The 19,460-nt window shown below is 35.4% G+C and overlaps 1 protein-coding gene across 5 annotated transcripts in view; it reads left to right on the plus strand.

Moving 5' to 3' along the window:
• The window catches only part of EFR3A (EFR3 homolog A), a 105,283-nt gene extending 87,919 nt beyond the window's left edge, over nt 1-17,364 (plus strand). For all 5 annotated transcript variants that reach the window (XM_073230150.1, XM_017660143.3, XM_037020727.2 and 2 more), the window contains 5 exons: nt 2,118-2,209; nt 6,899-6,947; nt 9,819-9,922; nt 10,415-10,464; nt 14,911-17,364. In XM_073230150.1, coding sequence (XP_073086251.1) covers nt 2,118-2,209; nt 6,899-6,947; nt 9,819-9,922; nt 10,415-10,464; nt 14,911-15,016 — 401 coding nt within the window. In that variant the 3' untranslated portion in view covers nt 15,017-17,364. The remainder of the gene's footprint in view (nt 1-2,117; nt 2,210-6,898; nt 6,948-9,818; nt 9,923-10,414; nt 10,465-14,910) is intronic.
• The last annotated feature ends 2,096 nt before the right edge of the window (nt 17,365-19,460 follow it).

Below are 19,460 nucleotides of genomic sequence, written 5' to 3' on the forward strand. Positions count from 1 at the left end.
ATGCTGTTCTGTGGCCGTTCCGTCGGTGTCATTATATTATAATTTACATCAAAGCAAATGGGCATTGCAGTCATGTCTGGGTGTTCAGCTCCTTAGCTCTTCAGGTAGCTGGGTAGGGGGGCCTGGGTTGGTCAGAGCCTGCAGTGTGAGCGGCCTTTTCCATTTATCTGCACATGCCATACATATATAGTATGTATGTGTAGCGATGTGAAAAGGCTTGGGAAGCACTGCAATAGTCAGGCGCTGCATTTGCTTTAAAATTAAGGCTGAAAATTAAGGTTTAGGAACGACTCTGTTGGAAATATAGCTGGGAGAGGTGTACTACACCAGTTAGGAAGCTAGCCTAAGAGTTGAGGTAAGAAAAGATTTTGAATGGTAGCACTCTTGAAATGAATAAGGCAGTGGAGAGATAAAGATGATTTGTTAGAAATGTTAAGCTTAGGTTTAGAACATGTGGAATAGAGTTGATTGACAGGAAATTGAAAGCAAAGAACTTGAGCTCAGAAAAGAAAATGAGGCACTAGCATCCTCCTCCTGGTCAGTCATACAAGTGTTTATTATAGAGTGCCTACTGGGCATTTACTGTTGAACGCCCACTGGGTGTGCATTGAAGCCCTGACTACTTGGGAATTCTGGGAGAGTTGTAGGACTACAGAGGTGATCTAGGTGAGCATCACTCTTAGGGATGGGAGTAGAACAGGAGCCAAAGAAAAGTGAGCCCAAACCACCTGTTACCCAGTTGGCACCATTGTCACCTCTCCTAAATTATCTTCTACATCATAGAGGAAAAACTGTGTTTCCCAGAATTCCCTTCTCCATATGGTTCTGAGTTATAGACTGACAATGCAAAGCATTTACACAGAATTTTGAAAGTGGAAGAGGAGAGATTATTATCCTTCAGAGACTGTTGTAGGCATCCAGATGGACAGAGCAGACGAGGCTTCTAGGAAGCTTCTTGAGAATTATGCAATTTCATGCTGCAGGCTGACAATGCCTGCGATGACTCACCTAATTTACGCTTGTGTAACTCTAACCATGTTCGAATAAGCCTCTAATTCTGTGTACTGGAATATATATAGTGTCTTTCTTTTTTCTGAGGTAACCATGATTACTAGATGTTGTCTAGCACCCTGTACTTGTTTCTAGTTTATTCTTTGTGAAGTATTTGTTTATTTTCTGTCTTCCCTGTTAGACTGTAAGCTCTATGAGTGTGTGGACTACATTCAGCTGTTGTTCCTGACACCTAACATGGTGTCTGATCACTTAATAGATTTGCAGTGTGTTGAGTGCTGAAATAGAGAAAGTAGAGAAAAATGTATGGAAGGAGATTTTAACCAAAAAACTCAAATTTCCAAGAAGTGGTTAAGCAGAAAATGGGCTGAAGAATAGCTGTTACATTTAGGAATAGCTGTTGATTAGGAAGACAGTGGATGTTTATGAAAAGCCCTTTGAGGAGAGTAGTTGGGGGGTAGGATTATAATTGCAGGGGGTTAAGAAGGGTAGTATATGAAAGATCAGAGCAGTGGGTTCAGACCAGGCAAGTGAGCAAGCTTGCAAAAGTGGGGAGAAAAGTACATTGGCTGGAGTGTTGAAATGAAGTTTTTCCAGACGGGTAACTGAATTACAAAGCAAGAGCTCAGGAGCAGGTGGGGCTGACTGACTGGAGAGGCTGAAGAAGGAGCTTTTAACCAAAGCAGTAATGCTTTCCATCCACAAATTTTAATGCACTATAAACACTTGCAGACATTATTCCTAAACTACTTCCCTAGAACCAAAGTTAGCTGACAGCTTCCACTGTTTTGTGGAAAAATTAGGGCAGTATTGTGAGTTTTCCTTCTGGTGACATGTTGACTTTCATATTTCATTAATCTATTAGGTAATGATGATGATGTTGTAAATGCCCCTTTTTGGAAAATAAAAAATTATTAACCTTATTTCAGTTCACCTCATCAATTTTATTTTTTAAATCTGCTTCCCAAAATTTAAGTCTAAGAACACAGTACTTTGTAAAGTTAGGAAGAGCAAAAAAGACAAACTGACTTTTCTGTAATAGGTAGAGTTTATAAATGACATATCATTTCTGACAAATAATGGGAAAAAACTTACTTTGATTCTAGATGAAGATCGACTTTCTAGAAGAAAAAGTATTGTGGACACCGTATCCATTCAGGTGGATATTTTACCCAACAGTGTTCCCTCTGATGATGTGGTAAGTTGCTGAAAGTTGATGGCAGAGTCCTGTCTTAAGATAGACATCAATTTAAAAGAATTTTTTGCCCCTCTACATTTTCAAACAGGAGCAAATACAACTCTGAAATAACCCAAATCAACAAAATTATTAGTGGAAATTAATCTAAATTGACCTTGAACTAATTTATAATTTTTCTTAAACTCATTTCGACTGTCTATAAAGATATATAAACTTAACATTGTATAATGACAGTGTTAGATTTTACATTGTAATTTAATGTAATAAAAGAACCATACAACAGAACTAAGATTTTTTTGTAAGAAAGCAGTGTTAACTAAGAGTGTTATTAAACTAGGAGGTTCTTTAGATCCTATTTGTTTTTAAAGATTTATGAAACATAAATTACGAGAGTAAATGGATTATACAATCTCATATGAAAGGAAGTGCCCAGTAAAAACATCATCTATCTAGAAGGAAAAATCTTTTATCATTTCAGATAATAGATATAATGAATTTAATGTAGGCTAAGCTATATCAATGACCCATGTAGTCTTTAAGGAATGGGGCTTATTTGAAACATCATAGATTTAATGCCCTCCTCCTGTGTCAGTAGGGCACAAGCGTGTCCCCTCCAGAGTTATAGGAAGAATAAGCAGCCAGTATCCTCTAGGATGTATTCCACATAAGTCACCAGAGAAATGTTTGATAGTCAAATAAAAATGCCAAAATATCAGCATATCAAGTCAGCCTCCTACTTGTGGTTTATCCATTGTTTGCCTTCTTAGGTATTTCATTATTTTTCATTGATACAACATAAATAATTAATAGAATATTCATCTACGAAAAGGGAAAAGAAATTGTCTAAATTCATGCTTTCTCAGCCTCCTTTCTCCTCCCCACTTCTACTCCACATCAGTTTGTCCTCAGGAATCAAAACTATTTGATGGCCAGGGCACAACCAACTAGTGTATCTTTTATACTATTCAACTCCCCAGTATATAGAGTTAAATCATCAGAGTGTTGGGAGTAGTTGAAGAGGCAGTTTGTGTTCGTTTTGAATCTTGGCGCATTAAAGCATTAGATTGGTTTAAAGTTTCTTGCCAATTTAGTAAGGCTCAAAAAAAATCATCTTCCTTAAATTCACCTCTTCAAAGCCATTTAATTTATATACTACTTATTAGGAAGGAAGGAATCTTGCTAGTTCCTTTTAATCATTGTGAATTTGCTCCTATTTTACCTTTTGAGGAAGAAATTTATCCAAAGCCTTAGTTTATATATTTTGTCAAGAGTGCAGTAAATTTTATTGACTGTATTATTCTGTTCTTAATTGGTTAACTTTTTATGTCTTTTAAAAATACATATATAGCACTTCAAACTGTTGCAAAGAATCATTCTTTTGATTAAATGTACTGAAAACATTTGCACAGAGATTTAGTATAGGGGGAAGATACTTGAATGTAAAAAGTCCATTAATGCATTTGTTAACTTGTCTAAGATCTTGTGTTTTCTCTTTGCTATGAGTCCTAAGTCAAATGTACCTCACACTGAGCATTTGAAAAATACAGTTTGGTACAAGATTTACTAGAGCACATTAGCATTTCAAACTCATTTATCATAATGGAATCTGATTTTGCGTATTAGTAATGATTGCTCAAATACCGGAAGACAGAATGACATTACCTTTTAGGCTAGAACTAGTTAATTTCATAGCATGGACAGGAGAAATTTGCATCAGTTAGGTATTCACCAGTCAATGGTGTAACAAAATATCAAATTGTGAATGAGTGTATTTGCTAACAATGAATCAGATAAGAAAACTGCTTACTCTTGTGTTTGATCAAAATTATTTGAAATTTTCTATACATAATCCCAGTTTGTCCTCCTACATAGCTGATATCTGCTTTTAGAACTTATAACTTAAAAAAAAATTTTTTTTTAAAGAGAGATTGTTTAGATGCAAATCATAGCAAATTCCTGTTTTCCCTAGATACTACTCAAATTGTTACTGCAATCTGTTAAGATACCTGGTACACTTGAGGTAGTGTCAGTTCTAACATTTGCAATTCAATCCTTAGCCCATGGTGAATTACTTAGGGCAATTTTTAGAAGTTCACTATGTATGTATAAAGATACCTAAATTAAATTAAGGTCAATTCAAGAAGAAAAATGGCTATAATGGAATAGATGCATTTCTGCCTCCTGACATAAAATTATCAGCTTGACTAATAGAATAAATCACCATAGGCATGTTTTTTTGTTTTTTTTTTATCTCTGGTGCTCTCTTTGAGCATCATGGGCATGACTGATGCATGTGATAGATGTGGGTAAAAATGGAATCACCACTTCTTTTCTCTAAAAGGTAATAGTCAGTGCTTGGTTATCTGAGGGAATAGGTGGAAGGTTATATATATATATATATATATATAGATAGATAGATAGATAGATAGATAGATAGATAGATAGATAGATAGATAGATAGATATTAAATTTTGAATACATGTAATTTTTCTTTGTATAAAATTAAGTCACTGGCTGGCTGAAAAGGGTTACTTTTTTTTCTAGGATAAGTAACAGATCTTTCTTTTATACAGATATACTCCTGCCTTTTTCTGAAATATAACTGAGGAAGCATGCATGTGTGCTAACAAAACAATGTCTAGCATCAGGTCAATATTAGAACCTGCTGTGCTAGATTCTGTAAAATCAGTACAAGTGACATAACTAGCCTATGTGGAAAAAGAACAACAGCAGATTTTGTGCACATCCAAGTCTGTTGTATGTCTAGATTAGAGTTGTAAGTCATGAATAAGGCGAAGTCCTAGGGTAAAAGGAAACACTGAAACTCCTCTAGGATGGTGCCTTTGTACCATTTCTCCATAACTCCAGAACAACCAGTGTCTCTCATAATGTTGGTACAGATTATAGTTTATTTGAGCACCGGATGAGGTAGGTGGCTTCAGCAGCTACAGTATATGAAAAATACGAATCATTGAACACTAGGATAAAGCAGTTGTTCGTTTTTTCTTTCTAAATAGGATTCACAAAATGGAAGAGTGGGAAACAAGAATGAAGCCAGATTATACAAGGTTTTATCACCAGGCTGGGAGCTTTGTATGGAATTTGCTGAAATTTGGGCAGTGTCATTATTAGAGTTATGCTTCCGTAAGAGGAATCTCAGAAGCATGACCAGGCTAGATGGGAAAAAGACTGAAGGTAGAGAGACCAGTGAATAGATCCTTGTACTAGTCTACACATGAGATGGTAGTGAGGACTTGGAATAGCCAGGCTGGAGAACAGGAAGAGGAGAGCAGGTGTACCCTGTTTTACAGGTGGAAAGGGTAGGACCAAAATGCGATTTTTAAAGAGATTCAGAGAAAGGGGTTTAAAAAAAAAAGTGATAGATGATTTGGAGATATTTGATACTAGGACAGTGCATCAGAATTATTTAAATTAAGGAAAACAAGAACAAATAGAGAAGAATTGAACAGGTCATGAGTAAAAATGTGTAACAAGAATGCTGGCCTCTAGCTTCTCCTGCCTTCTTTCTACTGTACTATAGAGTTGTCTCTCAAAAGTCTAAAGCTCTTAACCAGTTGTATGAACAACAGTGGGTTTTTTCATTGAAGTACTAAATTGCTTCTAGATATAAATAATTGACTAACCAGAGCCTGATCTTCTATATCTGCTCTAAATATCTAGAACAAAGCAACTGAAGAATCCCAAGTTTAATCTGACTTCAGCTAGAATATGAACCCTCAGTAGAAAAACTGAAATAGTGGAACTCTTGCTTCTTAATTTCCAGCTAAAGCCTTTGTATTACAGAGAAGCTAAGGTGCAAAGCTTCAAGTCTTTAGCTTCTATTAGTCTTGCTGCCTTAGACTTAGCAAAAGAAGCTCATGAGCTAAAATTAGGGATGACCAGAGTCCCAGGCAACTCATGTATCATTTCCTAACTTTTTTCCAGAGGTAATGTAGTAATATTATTCCTCCTGAAATTTGCTGTTGCCACAAAAAGTTTTGCTGACTTTTTAGCATAAAACAGTTGATTTCATACCTTTCACGTATCTCAAAGCAGGAGAGAGATTTGCAGACCTTAAGTTAAAGGGTATTTCTGGAGAATAAGACTTGGAGAATGGAAGATCCAGAATATGATTATATAAAGATGTTGGTTACCGGTACTCACTGAACACTTCCCAGAGTAGGGAATTCTTGCTTTTAAACCATTAAAATTTTAGATGATTTCTTTTTTGATTTGTAAATTATATGTTGTACCAGAATTATACAGGGCATAGAGTACTTAATTTTCATGTATTACATAGCTGAAACTGTATTTTTATGTAATGTCTACCTTGAATATTTCAAAGCATTGTTCACTTATGAAACCTACGTCAGTCAGTGGAACTCAAATCCTGCTGCACATCACTTAACTGGAGGCTGTCCTATTCTGTGGTCATCAGGTTGCCTAGCGGATGCTAACTCTGCCAGCCTTTTGTTAACCTGTAGACTTGTTTTGGGAGCCACTGCAATAGGGCATTGTTACAACCAATGAAAACTTGGAGATTATTGATACTGTGAAGTGTAATCACAAATCCAGCCAACAGAAGAAAAATTGTAAAAGTTCTCAAATGACTTGTAACTAGGCAAAGAAGGTATTACTTATATTGTCCTTTCTTAATTCTTTATTTTACTTAAAATCACTTTTCTCTAGGTTAGTAACACTGAAGAAATCACCTTTGAAGCATTAAAGAAAGCAATTGGTGAGATTCTTGCTTGTTAACTCTCCTAATGTTTTGCTAGTTTATCTTTATTGTAGTACTTGTCTAGATTCCAGAATAAACAGGTTTCATGGCGAATGTGCGTGTGTGTGAGTGTGTGCACATATTCATACATGTAGATTTTCTACAGATATAAAATACATATTTTTATATAAACATAGTAAATAATAGATTTGTTTAGCTACATTCCTTACACTTTTACAGTTATCCTGTCTTATTAATGAATATAATTCTTTTCCTTCCTATAGACTGACTTTTCTAGGATTATGAAAGTATATATCACAGTTTATTTTATTGCCACATTTATTTGGTTGCCTGCATTTGGACTGCATGAACTTGAGAGAAATACTCATTGTATTTCCTTTTGTAGAAAATGTGGGGATAAAAATTCTGAGAAAATTAAATAGAGTGATTTTTTAACAGGCATATAGTAGTATGTTTCTATAATTAGAAGTGTGATTCTAACGCAGTAAGGGAAAGTTGCTGACTGAGATTGTCAACAGGCATGATAGAGTATTATGTAATCCCTGCTATTTTCCAGTGAGAACACAACAGAAATAGCAAATCAGAGTAGTAACAGATTCTCCTGAAATCACATAGCTAGTAAAGGCTGGAGCCAAATTTCATATCCAGATCTGACTGACTCTGTGATCTTTTCACTTATCTTTGTGTAAAATATTACTCTAATTTTTTCTCCTTTGGCCTTTATGGTAATAAGTTTTATATAATTTGCCTTTTTTAAAATTTTTAAATGATTCCCTCAGTTAAGTATTAATATAAGTTACTACTAGGCTCATGATACCTTGATCTCAATTCATTCTAAACAGTAAAGCAATAGAGGGTGGAAATTGACTCTCATTTTTTCAGAGATATTAGAATAAGAGGATCATTATCAAGAGACGGGAAGTGCTCTGCCACTCAGCATACATGAAATAAAACCTGAACTTTTTCAGCTTAATCCCTTAGAGGATTTAACTACTGTAATATAATGCCAAATTGCCAAAATAAAATAAATTGAATTCAGTAAGCAATTTTTGAACACTTATTATGTGCAAGATACTTTTAAATATTTGAAGATTAATAAGACATGTTGAGGAATTTACAGCGTAGAGCAGTAGTTGTGGACCCCGGGTGGCCTGGAGGAGACTAAGGGATCCTTCAAGTCAAAAAGTGTTTTCATCATGATACATAGACATTATTTGCCTTTTTACTGCATTGACTAATACGAATGAAGGCAGTGACATTATACCTAGTGGTTGTCATATTCTTCAGCACTATTTGCAGTTACTTTTAAAAAGTCAAGATTTTACTTAAGAATACTCTGGATGAATCAGTATAAATTATTAACTTTATTTAGTCTCAACCATGAGTACATATCTTCAGGAAATACACAGAAGACCCTTTTTTTTATTGTCTTGATTTACAAGCTGAACTAGTTGATTTTTATAAGGAACATCATTTTTACTTCAAAAATGTAGGAAACCTATGGTATTTCATACACATTTTTGGGGAAAATAAATGAAATGAAGCTGTCACTTCAAGAAAAAGAAAAACATCCCGACAGTATTTGCTCTCAATGATAAAATTAGCACTTTTGAACAAAATTAGAATTTTGAAACTTGTGTCTGCTGGTTTGAGTTTGACAGCTCCCCAGTATTTAAAGACTTTCTAATGAGATCAGTGGTATAATAACTATAACAATGGGACCTAAAAATATATATTTTAGAATGAAATATGTGTACATTTAGAGGATCTGCATAAATTAGTGGGCCAGTATTCAAAATGACCATTGCATATTACAAAATCATGCATGAATAAAGATCTATTAAATTTAAAATTGACCAATAGAGTTTAAAATAACCAATTACAAAGTTAATTAATAAGGTTTCAAAATCCATTATGCAACTAACTTTTTAAAACTACCTTCCCAAATTTTGTGGTGGTGTTCTAGAAGAAAAATCTACAATTCAGTCAAAAGTCTATTAAAATACTCTCTTCCAATACATATCTGTGTAAGGTTGGGTTTTTTTCATATACTTGAACCAAAAAAATAACATATTACAGTAGATGGAATGCATTTGCAGATAGAATCCAGCTGCCTTCTATTAAGCCAAACATTAAAGAGATTTGTAAAAATATAACAATACCACTCTTTTCACTGAACATTTTTATTTTGGAAAATGTGGGAGTTTTTTATATTAAACAAATGTTAGTAATATTAACATACAGTGGTTTCATTATTTTTAAATGAACTAAATTTAAATTGGCAGGTTAAACAAAGTTGAAGAGTTTATGTACTTCTGAACGGTTGCAGTACAGACTATGATCACTTCTCTCTCGTTCACTAGACAGGGCAACAAAGTCAAAGGTGCCAGAGGCCAGCCAAGAAACCCAAGTGTGTCAGGCAGGTCAAGTAATTATAAAGTTGATTAATAAAGATTCAAATCCCATTATGCAACTAACTTTTTAAAACTACCTTCTCACACTACCACCTAAATCTGGTTTGCAGCAGCGAGTTTGTTGTCCATGCATTAGTTCAGCAGATATCTAACTTTCTGGTTTGAAGATTCCTTTACACTCTGAAAGGTAATAGAGACATAAGTCATCTATTAAAAAGGGTCTTGTGCTGTGTAGTGTTAACCCTTAGGTTTACAAAGTTATTTTCATATGTGGGCCTTCTAGTCTTAACTAAAACATTTTAGGGATGTTATACCTTTAGCTTTTTTCCTTATACAAGTAGCCCTGTACATTACTCTTATTTTTTATTTATAGATGATTTGCTCTTACAGTCACTCACAAGGTTCTGTGAAATTCTGTATTCTCTTTAACGGGTCTTTATAAACCTTTATATAGATACCAGTGGGATGGAAGAACAGGAGAAGGAAAAGAGGCGTCTTGTGATAGAGAAATTCCAAAAAGCACCTTTTGAAGAAATAGCAGCACAATGTGAATCCAAAGTAAGTGGATTAGTGGTGAAGAGGGCACAGGCAAAATTAGGTTTTTCAAGACTTCCCTGGTAATTGGTTGGTAGTCAGATCAGCAAAACACAAGGTAACACATTGGATAGGGACTGAAAACCCTGAAGGTACAGCTAAGAAGCCTAAATAATTTTTCTGTAATATAAGCTGATGGAAATGGCAGATCAAAAGTAAATGTTAATAATGATTATTGCTTTGATACTTTTTTGTAGTAGTTTTCAATGATTTTGCTGTGGGTATTTTGTTCTATGTGTCTATCAGTTGGTTTTTAGCAGTGACACCAGGAAAGGAATAAAGGAGAAGTTGTACATTAAGTTTCCAAGATATGAGATAGATAAAACAAAAATATTAATGCATTTTGTTCCATCATCTTTATAGTTACAGATGTGCTCTGTCCTTTAAATTGTATTTTTATATACAGGTATTTGGAAAGTAATAAATCCACTTAACATTTTTTTTTCTTCTTTGCAGGCAAATTTGCTTCATGATAGACTTGCTCAAATATTGGAACTCACCATACGGTAAGGGTTTTGTTACTACAAGAGCAGTGGGCAGCAACAAAATAAAAACCCTTAGCTCCCTATACATTTGTGGCAATTATGCTTAAATACATGTGCTGTTCATTTAGGGCAAACACAAGGTCATACCTTTGAACACTCATTCTGTTTAGTGAGTATCTGGTCTCATTTCTCATCCAGGTGTCTTCTGGCTTTTCTAACTTTCCATTTCAGACCATCCATTCCTTCAAAATGGACCCAAAATGGACATCTGGGTGATCTGGAAGACTTGCATTCTAGTATGTTTAACTGGGGCATTTTTCATATTTAAACATTCTGACCTGTAGAAACTATAATTTGTACGGGTCGATCTCATGTTTCTTCCCAGGGCAATAACAGTTCTGCCTGCGCAGATGGCTCTCTGGAATTCTTAAACTTGCCTTGAGCTTTCCTAAGTCATATCCATTTGAGTCCTGTTACAACAGGTTAATTTATTCTCCAAAACATATGATATCTAACATTCTTAGATTGTTCTGTGTCTGTGGCTTATTAAGTAATGTGGCACATGACAGAGGGTCAGACAAATCAAGGTTCCATCTCAGGAAAGAAAGCACCTCTGCATATTCTTACGTTGACTTCATTGTGGAAACCAGCCTTTGTATAAAGTGGCTCAGTAGAGGAGCCATAAGTAGACGCTGTGCTTCTGGGAATTTTTTTCTACATCAGTTGTATCTTTTATATTTTTCACTTGATGAAGCCTTGTAGCTCCAATCCCAGTATCCTATAAACAGAAGACAGGTAGATTCCCTACTCCACTTGCTTTTTATTTCAGCCTTTTTTCTGCCTCCATATGTAAGGCATGTTCTCATTAGTATCACATCTTATTTAAGGCATTTCTCCACCATTCCTGCCACTCCCCACTAAGCTGAGAACCTCTCATTTATAAAATTTCAGAACAGTGAATTAGACCTAAAATATACAATATTCTGAAATACCTTAGATTTGGGAAAAAACGGGGGGATGGCCATTTACTTCTTTGATGCCTGTTAGTTGTAATAGTAAAGGTCTACTATGTACTTGATCTTATGCTACAGCTTTATATCTATTTTTGCTAATACCACAGCCCTGAAAAGTTAGGTAGATGCTATTTTTTTCATTTTTTCAGGTAAGCACACTGAGGCTTAGAGAAGTAAAGTAACTTGCTGAAGGTCATCCATCTAGTGAGTGGAAACCATCTAAATGCAAATCCATAACCCATGTTGTTAAGAAGATGTTGCTAGGGACTATAATGTTACATTTAATCATACTGCACAACTGTGGATTTAATATTTTAAAATAAATATTAATTCTAATTCTGTTTTATTGGTACTGCAACTACTACTAATAGCATTTATTGAGCATTTATTTTCTAACATTTAACATTTATTGGACACTTAGAGTATTCTAGGCATTATTACATTTAATATTTATGGACCTAGAAAATAAGTAGTAATTGTTTTTACTTCACAAGTGCAGAAACAGAGGCACATAAAGTTAAATAATTTATCCAAGATCACCTGGTTTGGAAGTAGTAGTTCAGGATGGCTTACATGATACAGAGAAATGAAACAGACTTCTTAGGGTGCCTTCAGTTTTTTGTTCCTGTTGGATGTGTTTCCTCTTGTAATTTGCCCCCCTCTAGTCACCAGAGAAAAGACTTTGTATTCTTAAGAAACAAAACAGTCATACTTCAGTCTCCATTGTTCTTTCATTCATTTTGCCCTTAGTACAAATTTTTGAAAAATCGTAAGAAGCAGGAAAATACAGTAGGAATAAGCAGCCGCACAGATGGTCTAGTTATTGGAATTAGACAAGACCTTAAAAGAATACTCACACACACATAGGTATGCATGTTAAGGAATTTAAAGGACAAGGTACACATATTTTAGGAGAGAAATAGAAACTGAAAAACCAAATTGTAGCTCAAGAACTAAATAATATGATACCCTAAAGAAAATATTTCATTGTATGGGCTTAATAGTATATTGGACATTATAGAAGAACTCTCATATATTGCTCATGGGTGCATAAAATGGATGCTAAAATGAAGTAAAACTTTAGCAGTTCCTTATAAGCAGTCCCTTGTATACCTGCTTTTGATCCTGTGATCCCATTTCTTAGTATTTACCCAAGAGAAATGAAAACCTGTATGCACAAAAAGATGTACATGAATGTTGCAGCAACTTTTTCGTAATTACCCAACATCCATCAGCAGGAGAGTGGATAGACAAAATGGACAAATAGTGATATTCTAAAGATAGTGAAATATTTCACAGCAATAAAAAGAAACAGTTTTTTGGAAAAATCTAAAAAAAAAAAGCACTGAGAAAAGAAATCAAACATTATAGTTTATATGGTCCATTGCCATTCCTACATTCCTATGGGCTGTATAGACCATTCATAGGAAATTTGAGAACGAGTGACAGTAGTCACCAGTAATAGGGATTAGAACATGCTGTTCGATGTGAACGTATGTGTGTGGGTATGTGGGAATAAGGAGAGACTTTCTAGGGACACAAGGAACTCTTCTAATGAAGAATGTTCAGTGGCTGTACTGGGGTGTGAATATTTATCACTTCTTGTCAACCAATACCTTAGTATCTACATTTCACTCTAGGAAAATTCTCCCTCAATAACAAAAAAAGGCTGTTATAAATATTGGAGCAGTGATTGCAAAATAATTATGCCAAAATAGAGGAATATATCAGGAAAATAGTTGAGAACCAACTGAATAGCTTCATTGAGCACAGTTTACAGTTGGTGATTATATGAAGTTAATATTTATACATATTTAATGAAAAGTCAGTATCATATATTCATAGCTGTAAAATAGTAACATACTCAAAGAATTATACATTACTTAGAAGAAATAACTAAATCTCTGAGATATGCATAAGAATACTTCTATAAATGGAAATTCATATCTTGTTATTTAGTAGTTCATATCTTAAATACATCATCTCTGCAGATTAATCTAGAATTGTAGTCAAAATCTTCACAGAATTTTTTTTTATCTGAAGAAATGATGCTGAAGACAGTATGGAAGTATCCACTTATAAAGTAGTCAGGAAAATGCTGTAGAAGAAACATGGGAGGGAGCATTTGCCTTGTGGAATAGGAAAAAGTGATGAATACATGGTTCGTAACAATAGGTCAAACTGTGTACAGGTAAGTAGAATAGAGGAAAATTTGAAAATATAAATACCAGTGTTAAAGATAAGACTTCATATTTTCAGGAAAAAGAGCAAATGTTCTTATTTGAACAACTGATAAAAACTATTGACCAGCAAAGGTGGAGGGAAAGAGAATCCTTCATTTCTTTTACCAAAATAGAAAAATTTAGCTCTTTATTTAGAAAAATACATCGAAATACTAGAATTCATACAGGAATACTTTTTGTAATCTTGGTTTAAGGTAAGTGTTCCTTAGCATAACTCAAAAACTAGAAATCATAAGAAAATAATCGACAGTTTGTAAGGTTTTAAGAATTTTGGCAAAAGAAAAACAAGAACACAGGATTGAGAAATAATGAACTGTGGAAAAGCATGTACATCATATGACAAAAGGTTAGTTTCCCATATTGACAAAAGAAAAACATCAGAGTAAAAATAATAGCCAATAGACACAAATAGACAATTCATTTTAAAAGAAACGTAAAATGAACACTAAGTCCACAGGATATTTAGCATTAATAGTAACCCCAAAATTGAAAATAGCAATGAATGCCTTTTTTCCTGCCAGGTTGGCAGAGATTTAAGGAAAAAAAGGGAGTAAACAGGTGCCCTCAAATGTTGAAGGTACTCTGGCGGTATGTACCAAGGTCAGAATTGTGAGCCACTTGGATCAAGAAATTCTGTTTGCAAGGCTATAAACCAAGGAGACAAACAGCTGGGATAAAATAATATATGTATAAGAATAGATCCATGAACATTATTTATAATAATGAAAAACAAATGACTACATTTGTCCACTGATTAAATCAGTTACCGTAGATCCATAAAATGAAGTACCATGCTGACATCAAAAAGGATAATGCATGTGTATTATTATTATTTTTGAGATGACTAGAAGACAGTTTAATTTAGCAAGGAAAAAATTATACTCTCCAAACCTGAGAAGTCAAGAACAGCCCAAAGAATTTTTTTTACTAATGAAACAAAGCAAGCTTCCAAGAATGAGTATAGTGTAGGCTCATTATAAAAGTCGCATATACATATATTCAAAAGGCAATGGTTGGTTTAGACTTAAAAACAAGTTGATACCTTCCTGGTCTCTTTCTCATGCAGCCTGGTAGCTGGACAACAACTACGTCCCATTGATCCCCACAATGAAGGTGTCTTACCTGCTGTGTACAAGCAGTAATTAGAATGCTCTGTAAAATGAGCAACTTTTAAATACGTCTGTTGACAATGCTTTGTTCTTCTTTTGCAGTCCCCCTCCCAGTCCATCAGGAACACTGACCATTACTTCTGGGCATGCCCAGTACCAGTCTGTCCCAGTCTATGAGATGAAGTTTCCAGATCTGTGTGTGTACTGAACGGCTCATGAAGACCTCTGCATGGGATTCTAAAGCCTAAAAGTTAAGGTCAAGACAAGTTTTCAGAGTTTACTTAATGCATATTAGCATACTTCTTGGAAAGGATGAGACTTATTTTTAGCCAAATGCTTGGCATACCATATTAGAAATTTTGGAACCTATATATGTTTTAGAAGATAATAACCTACTTTTGAAGATAGATTGATGCCTGTTAATTCCTTTTAAGGTAGGTTCCTATTGGATTTTGAAGTTGAACATATATTGGCCTCACATTATTTCATTGTTAAACAGTATATTTTAAACTTTTCACAAACATGTAATTTAAAAAATTCTGCCTTCAGAGGGTTGAAAATGTCTGCTCTATTTCTTAAACACCTACACAGCTGCTTAGAGGTAGAATTGCTTTTGTTTTTGGTATTTGCAAGAGCGAATACATATACAAATATATTCCTAAAAATCTGGGGCTGCAAGCAGTTCTGTGGCTCTTTGTCCCCATGTGTTTGATGTTACAATAGGCATCCCTCTATTTGTTTACTGTACCAATATGTGATAGGCATTCCTCAACTTGTTTATGGTAGTGAGACATCTATTAAATAATATTCCTAGAATATGACCCTAAAATCACCATACTTTAAAGTATCCAGTCTTGTAATACTGTGTTTTCTGCTGAGAGTTTGACCATTGTACTTGAGAGGCTTAGAGCTTACTCTTGAAATCCCGAACTGTGCAATATTTTTACATCATAAGATGTATTAGTTTACAGACTGTACTTTGAAATTAAACTAGTATTTTGCTGTGGCTCCTTAATTAAATGAAATATATATTTAGTATAGAAAAAAAGACATTTAAAACAGCTGCTGGTTCACCTGTGAAGAGTTTGTACATTTTGATTTCTGTTAAGAGCACATTAATTTACATTTTTATATTGTGCAGTGCTTTAAATCCTCATAGTCAAAAAATTCCCAGATGAACTTTTAATTTTTAAGATTTGAACATAACTTTTAGGCATCTGTGTTTACGATTTGTTACATTACATTTGAAAAGAGTGCTTGTGGTTTTAGCGATCAATGTGCTAAGGACTGTCAGTTCAAACTTCTGCTGACTTAAGCTATCAGGACTACACATGCACTCCACACATAGACTAAAACATGTTTAGTGTTTTCTTAAAATTATGTACATTGGAGTAAATTCCATCACATGGCAAAAATGAACAACTTTCTTTGCAACTCTTATAAAATTCTCTTAGGACTTTTTAAATAAAAGAGCTTGTTTATAATTCTGGTACCTTTTCAGATTTATTTTCTTTTTACATAAAATAATACACATACCAAAAATTACAGCTCAAAAAGCAGTTCAGTTTTGTTTATTTTTGTTTGAAAAAATTGCAGTGGGAAATAGCGTGTTATAACCTTTGTGTTTATGATTATTTGAGCCCTGTTACTGGAAACAGAAAAAAGGAAGGAAGTGATAATAGAGCAAGCACACCCAAGATTTTTTGAAAATTTAAACCAAAATACAGCATCTTGAAGTGTCTTACAAAAGATCCTAGTCATTTAAACCAGTAAAATGATCTCAGACAATCCTGGGCTCTAGGTTAGTACATGTAGATAAACAAGACCTTGTTATCAGAATCAATACATGTGGGCGCCATGGAGGGTTAGGTGACCCCATTGCAGCTGTCACCGTAGCTGCCTTGTGAACAGGCCAAACGTTTTACTGTTTAGGTGGTTTTATGCTTTTTATTTCCCTTTTTTCTTCTATATTTTTAAAGAAGGATATTAATATTTATGCATTTAAAAAATCTAAGGAGGACATGCTAAAACAATCATCATCCACTTGGATGTCATTTTATAGATTAACACTGTGTGCTTTTGTATGAAAAATATAATTTAATAGTATAAGAAAAGATACACATTTGCACTCATGCAAAACAAACTTTGCTCTACAAAAATTCATGTTTCTCTGTGACTTAAAAATGCATGTATTGCATGTTAAGGGAAAACCATTTGAGTTAACGTTTATCACACCTTTCTCTTGGTCTGTTTGTAAACTGTTGGTGTGGGTTTGTGGGTTTTTTTCCTTGTTGTCATTCTTAAATCACAGTAGACTTCTGTATATCCTAGATTGCTGAACTTGTCTTGTTAATAGTTATTCCCAAGAAATGGATATTTTCTTTGCCCTGTTCCTTGCAGGAGTTGCAGAGGATCCAGCAGGTAATAGGTGTGCATACTGTATTACAGCCAGTTTGGAGATGGAAAATTTAGGATTTGTTGAAGTTCACTGTATTACTCTATTTTTGTAGATATTTAAAACTCTTAAATAAACTTAATCATTCTCTTTTTGCTGTATACAGTTGCTTATTTCATTTGTTTTCTTGACATTAAATAGTTAACATTTCAGTGTTCCTTATATTTGTGTTGTTTTTGACGTATATGGAACTTGTCATTGGAGTTAACCCAAACACACACGCGCGCACACACACACACACACACACACACACACACACACACTCACACTCACTCCATACTCCTGAATTATTATCTTTTAGAGTAATAATAGTATATTTTATCAGCAATTAATGTCCCCCTTTTCAAAGTTTTCCTTCTTCCTGACTGAAAATGTAACCAATTTCTTATTCACGCCAATATATTTAATAAATATAATAAAGTAAGTTCTCTGAAGTGTAAAAATTCACTTTGCAATTCTTATGTAAGCAGTAAAACAAAATCAGATTATTTCTGTGTAAAGTACATTTTATAATAGCTATTACATTATTTTGTACTTTGTTTTGGTTAAAAAGTAGGAGCTCTAGTAAAAATGAAGTTTGCCAAGTGGATTCACCCTCACATCACTGGAAGTTGTAGAACCGTAACCGCCAGTCAGGATGGGATGGAGCTGAGAGAAAGTTCATGGTGCGGGCTCGTGAAAGCGTGGTCGCCGTCTCTGCCCCAGGCTCAGTGTTGGTATCTCAGCGCGTCTCCCTGCTGTGTAAATCATACACAGCAGAAAGGAAAGCAGAGCCAAGGTGGGAGGATCGAACTGCCTCTTGCTTCTGCTGTATCGCCCTTTATTTGCACTTTGAGTTAGAGGCCGACTATATTAGAAAGGCACCCTCTTAGCCTAGGTTCTCCTAAAGCAGAGCCTAAGATGAAGGCTTTCATGCAGGGATTACTCTGGGAGGTGATCCCAGGGAAGCCCAGCAAGGGACTAGACCAGTGAAATAGAAGGAGAAAAAGCTCACTAAGAGGCTTCATCTAGGAATTGGCCATCACTGTAGGTAATTGGAGATCCATCCCACTGGACATGCTAAAGAGTCTCAAGAAGTAATCTCAGAACTGTCCATGCAGGTGGTGGAAGTCAGGGAAGCCTGCATCCCTTGGCTTCTGATCTTCATGGTCACAGGTCACCCTGCTGACATTAACTCCCCGTGTCTGCATTATGTGTGCTTGAGTGCTGAGCACTTTCCCAAGGTGTCCCATGCCTCATCCCAGAGAAGTGCTGTGTCAGAACACAAGATGTATGGGAGTACCTGTGAGGAACAGGGTACCACAGCATTGTCTGAGTAAGAGGTGGTGAGTCGATGGTGTGAAGTCAGGCGAACCATGGCCAGTTCAGCACCACAGAGCCTGGTATTTAAGGACAAGACTAGGAGCATCAGACATGTAATTTCAGTTTCCTCTATCTTGCTTAATGAGTCAAAGAAGGGATTTTTAAAGGTGGGAGTTTGGGGCATGTTTGCCCTGTTGATTCGAATGGTTCAGGAAAAAGGGATAAATTGATAAATAGAATACAGAGGAAATTTTGCAGGACTCAAACCCCAGAGAAAGCAATAGGGCATTGTACCCGGAACATGGGGAGATGACCTTTGACACGAGTAAGGAACACTTCATTGGAACAAGAAAGCAATGTGTGTAGGTGTCACTGACCTTGCATGGCTTCAGGGCTGGAGGAACCAGCATAAATGCTGATGCTCAATCTACTGCCATTGCTGGAGGTAAAGTTCATCTCTGACCCCAGGGTCTTGTGTATTCTGCCAGCATCCACGATATGCAGGCCAACTTGTTAAGTTGCAAGTAAGGTGGAATCTCAGGCCCTTCTTAGGATCTAGGACTACCCTGTCTACCTTCTTCAAATGCACAGTTGAAGATATTGTCTTCATGGCTCTTGACAGTCATCAGCTGAGAGTGACAGGGAGGTGAGGGACTTTGAGGAGAGGAGAGAAGGGACTGAACAGTCGGCTTGGAGAGCAGAAAAGCCTATTTACTAAGAAAAGGTGGAGTATCCGTGTGAGGTTTGTGGTCATTAAGAGGGAGGTGGGTCAGCTCAGTTGCTTCAGCGGAATTCACCTGCCTCAGGTGAAGACATGAGAAGGCTGATGGTCACCTTACATGTGGGTGGGTGGGCAGGCTGGCACAGCGACAGCCATGGGGAGTGGACACAGTAA

The sequence above is a fragment of the Manis javanica genome, chromosome 2 (assembly GCF_040802235.1).
Source record: "Manis javanica isolate MJ-LG chromosome 2, MJ_LKY, whole genome shotgun sequence".
Taxonomy (NCBI): domain Eukaryota; kingdom Metazoa; phylum Chordata; class Mammalia; order Pholidota; family Manidae; genus Manis; species Manis javanica.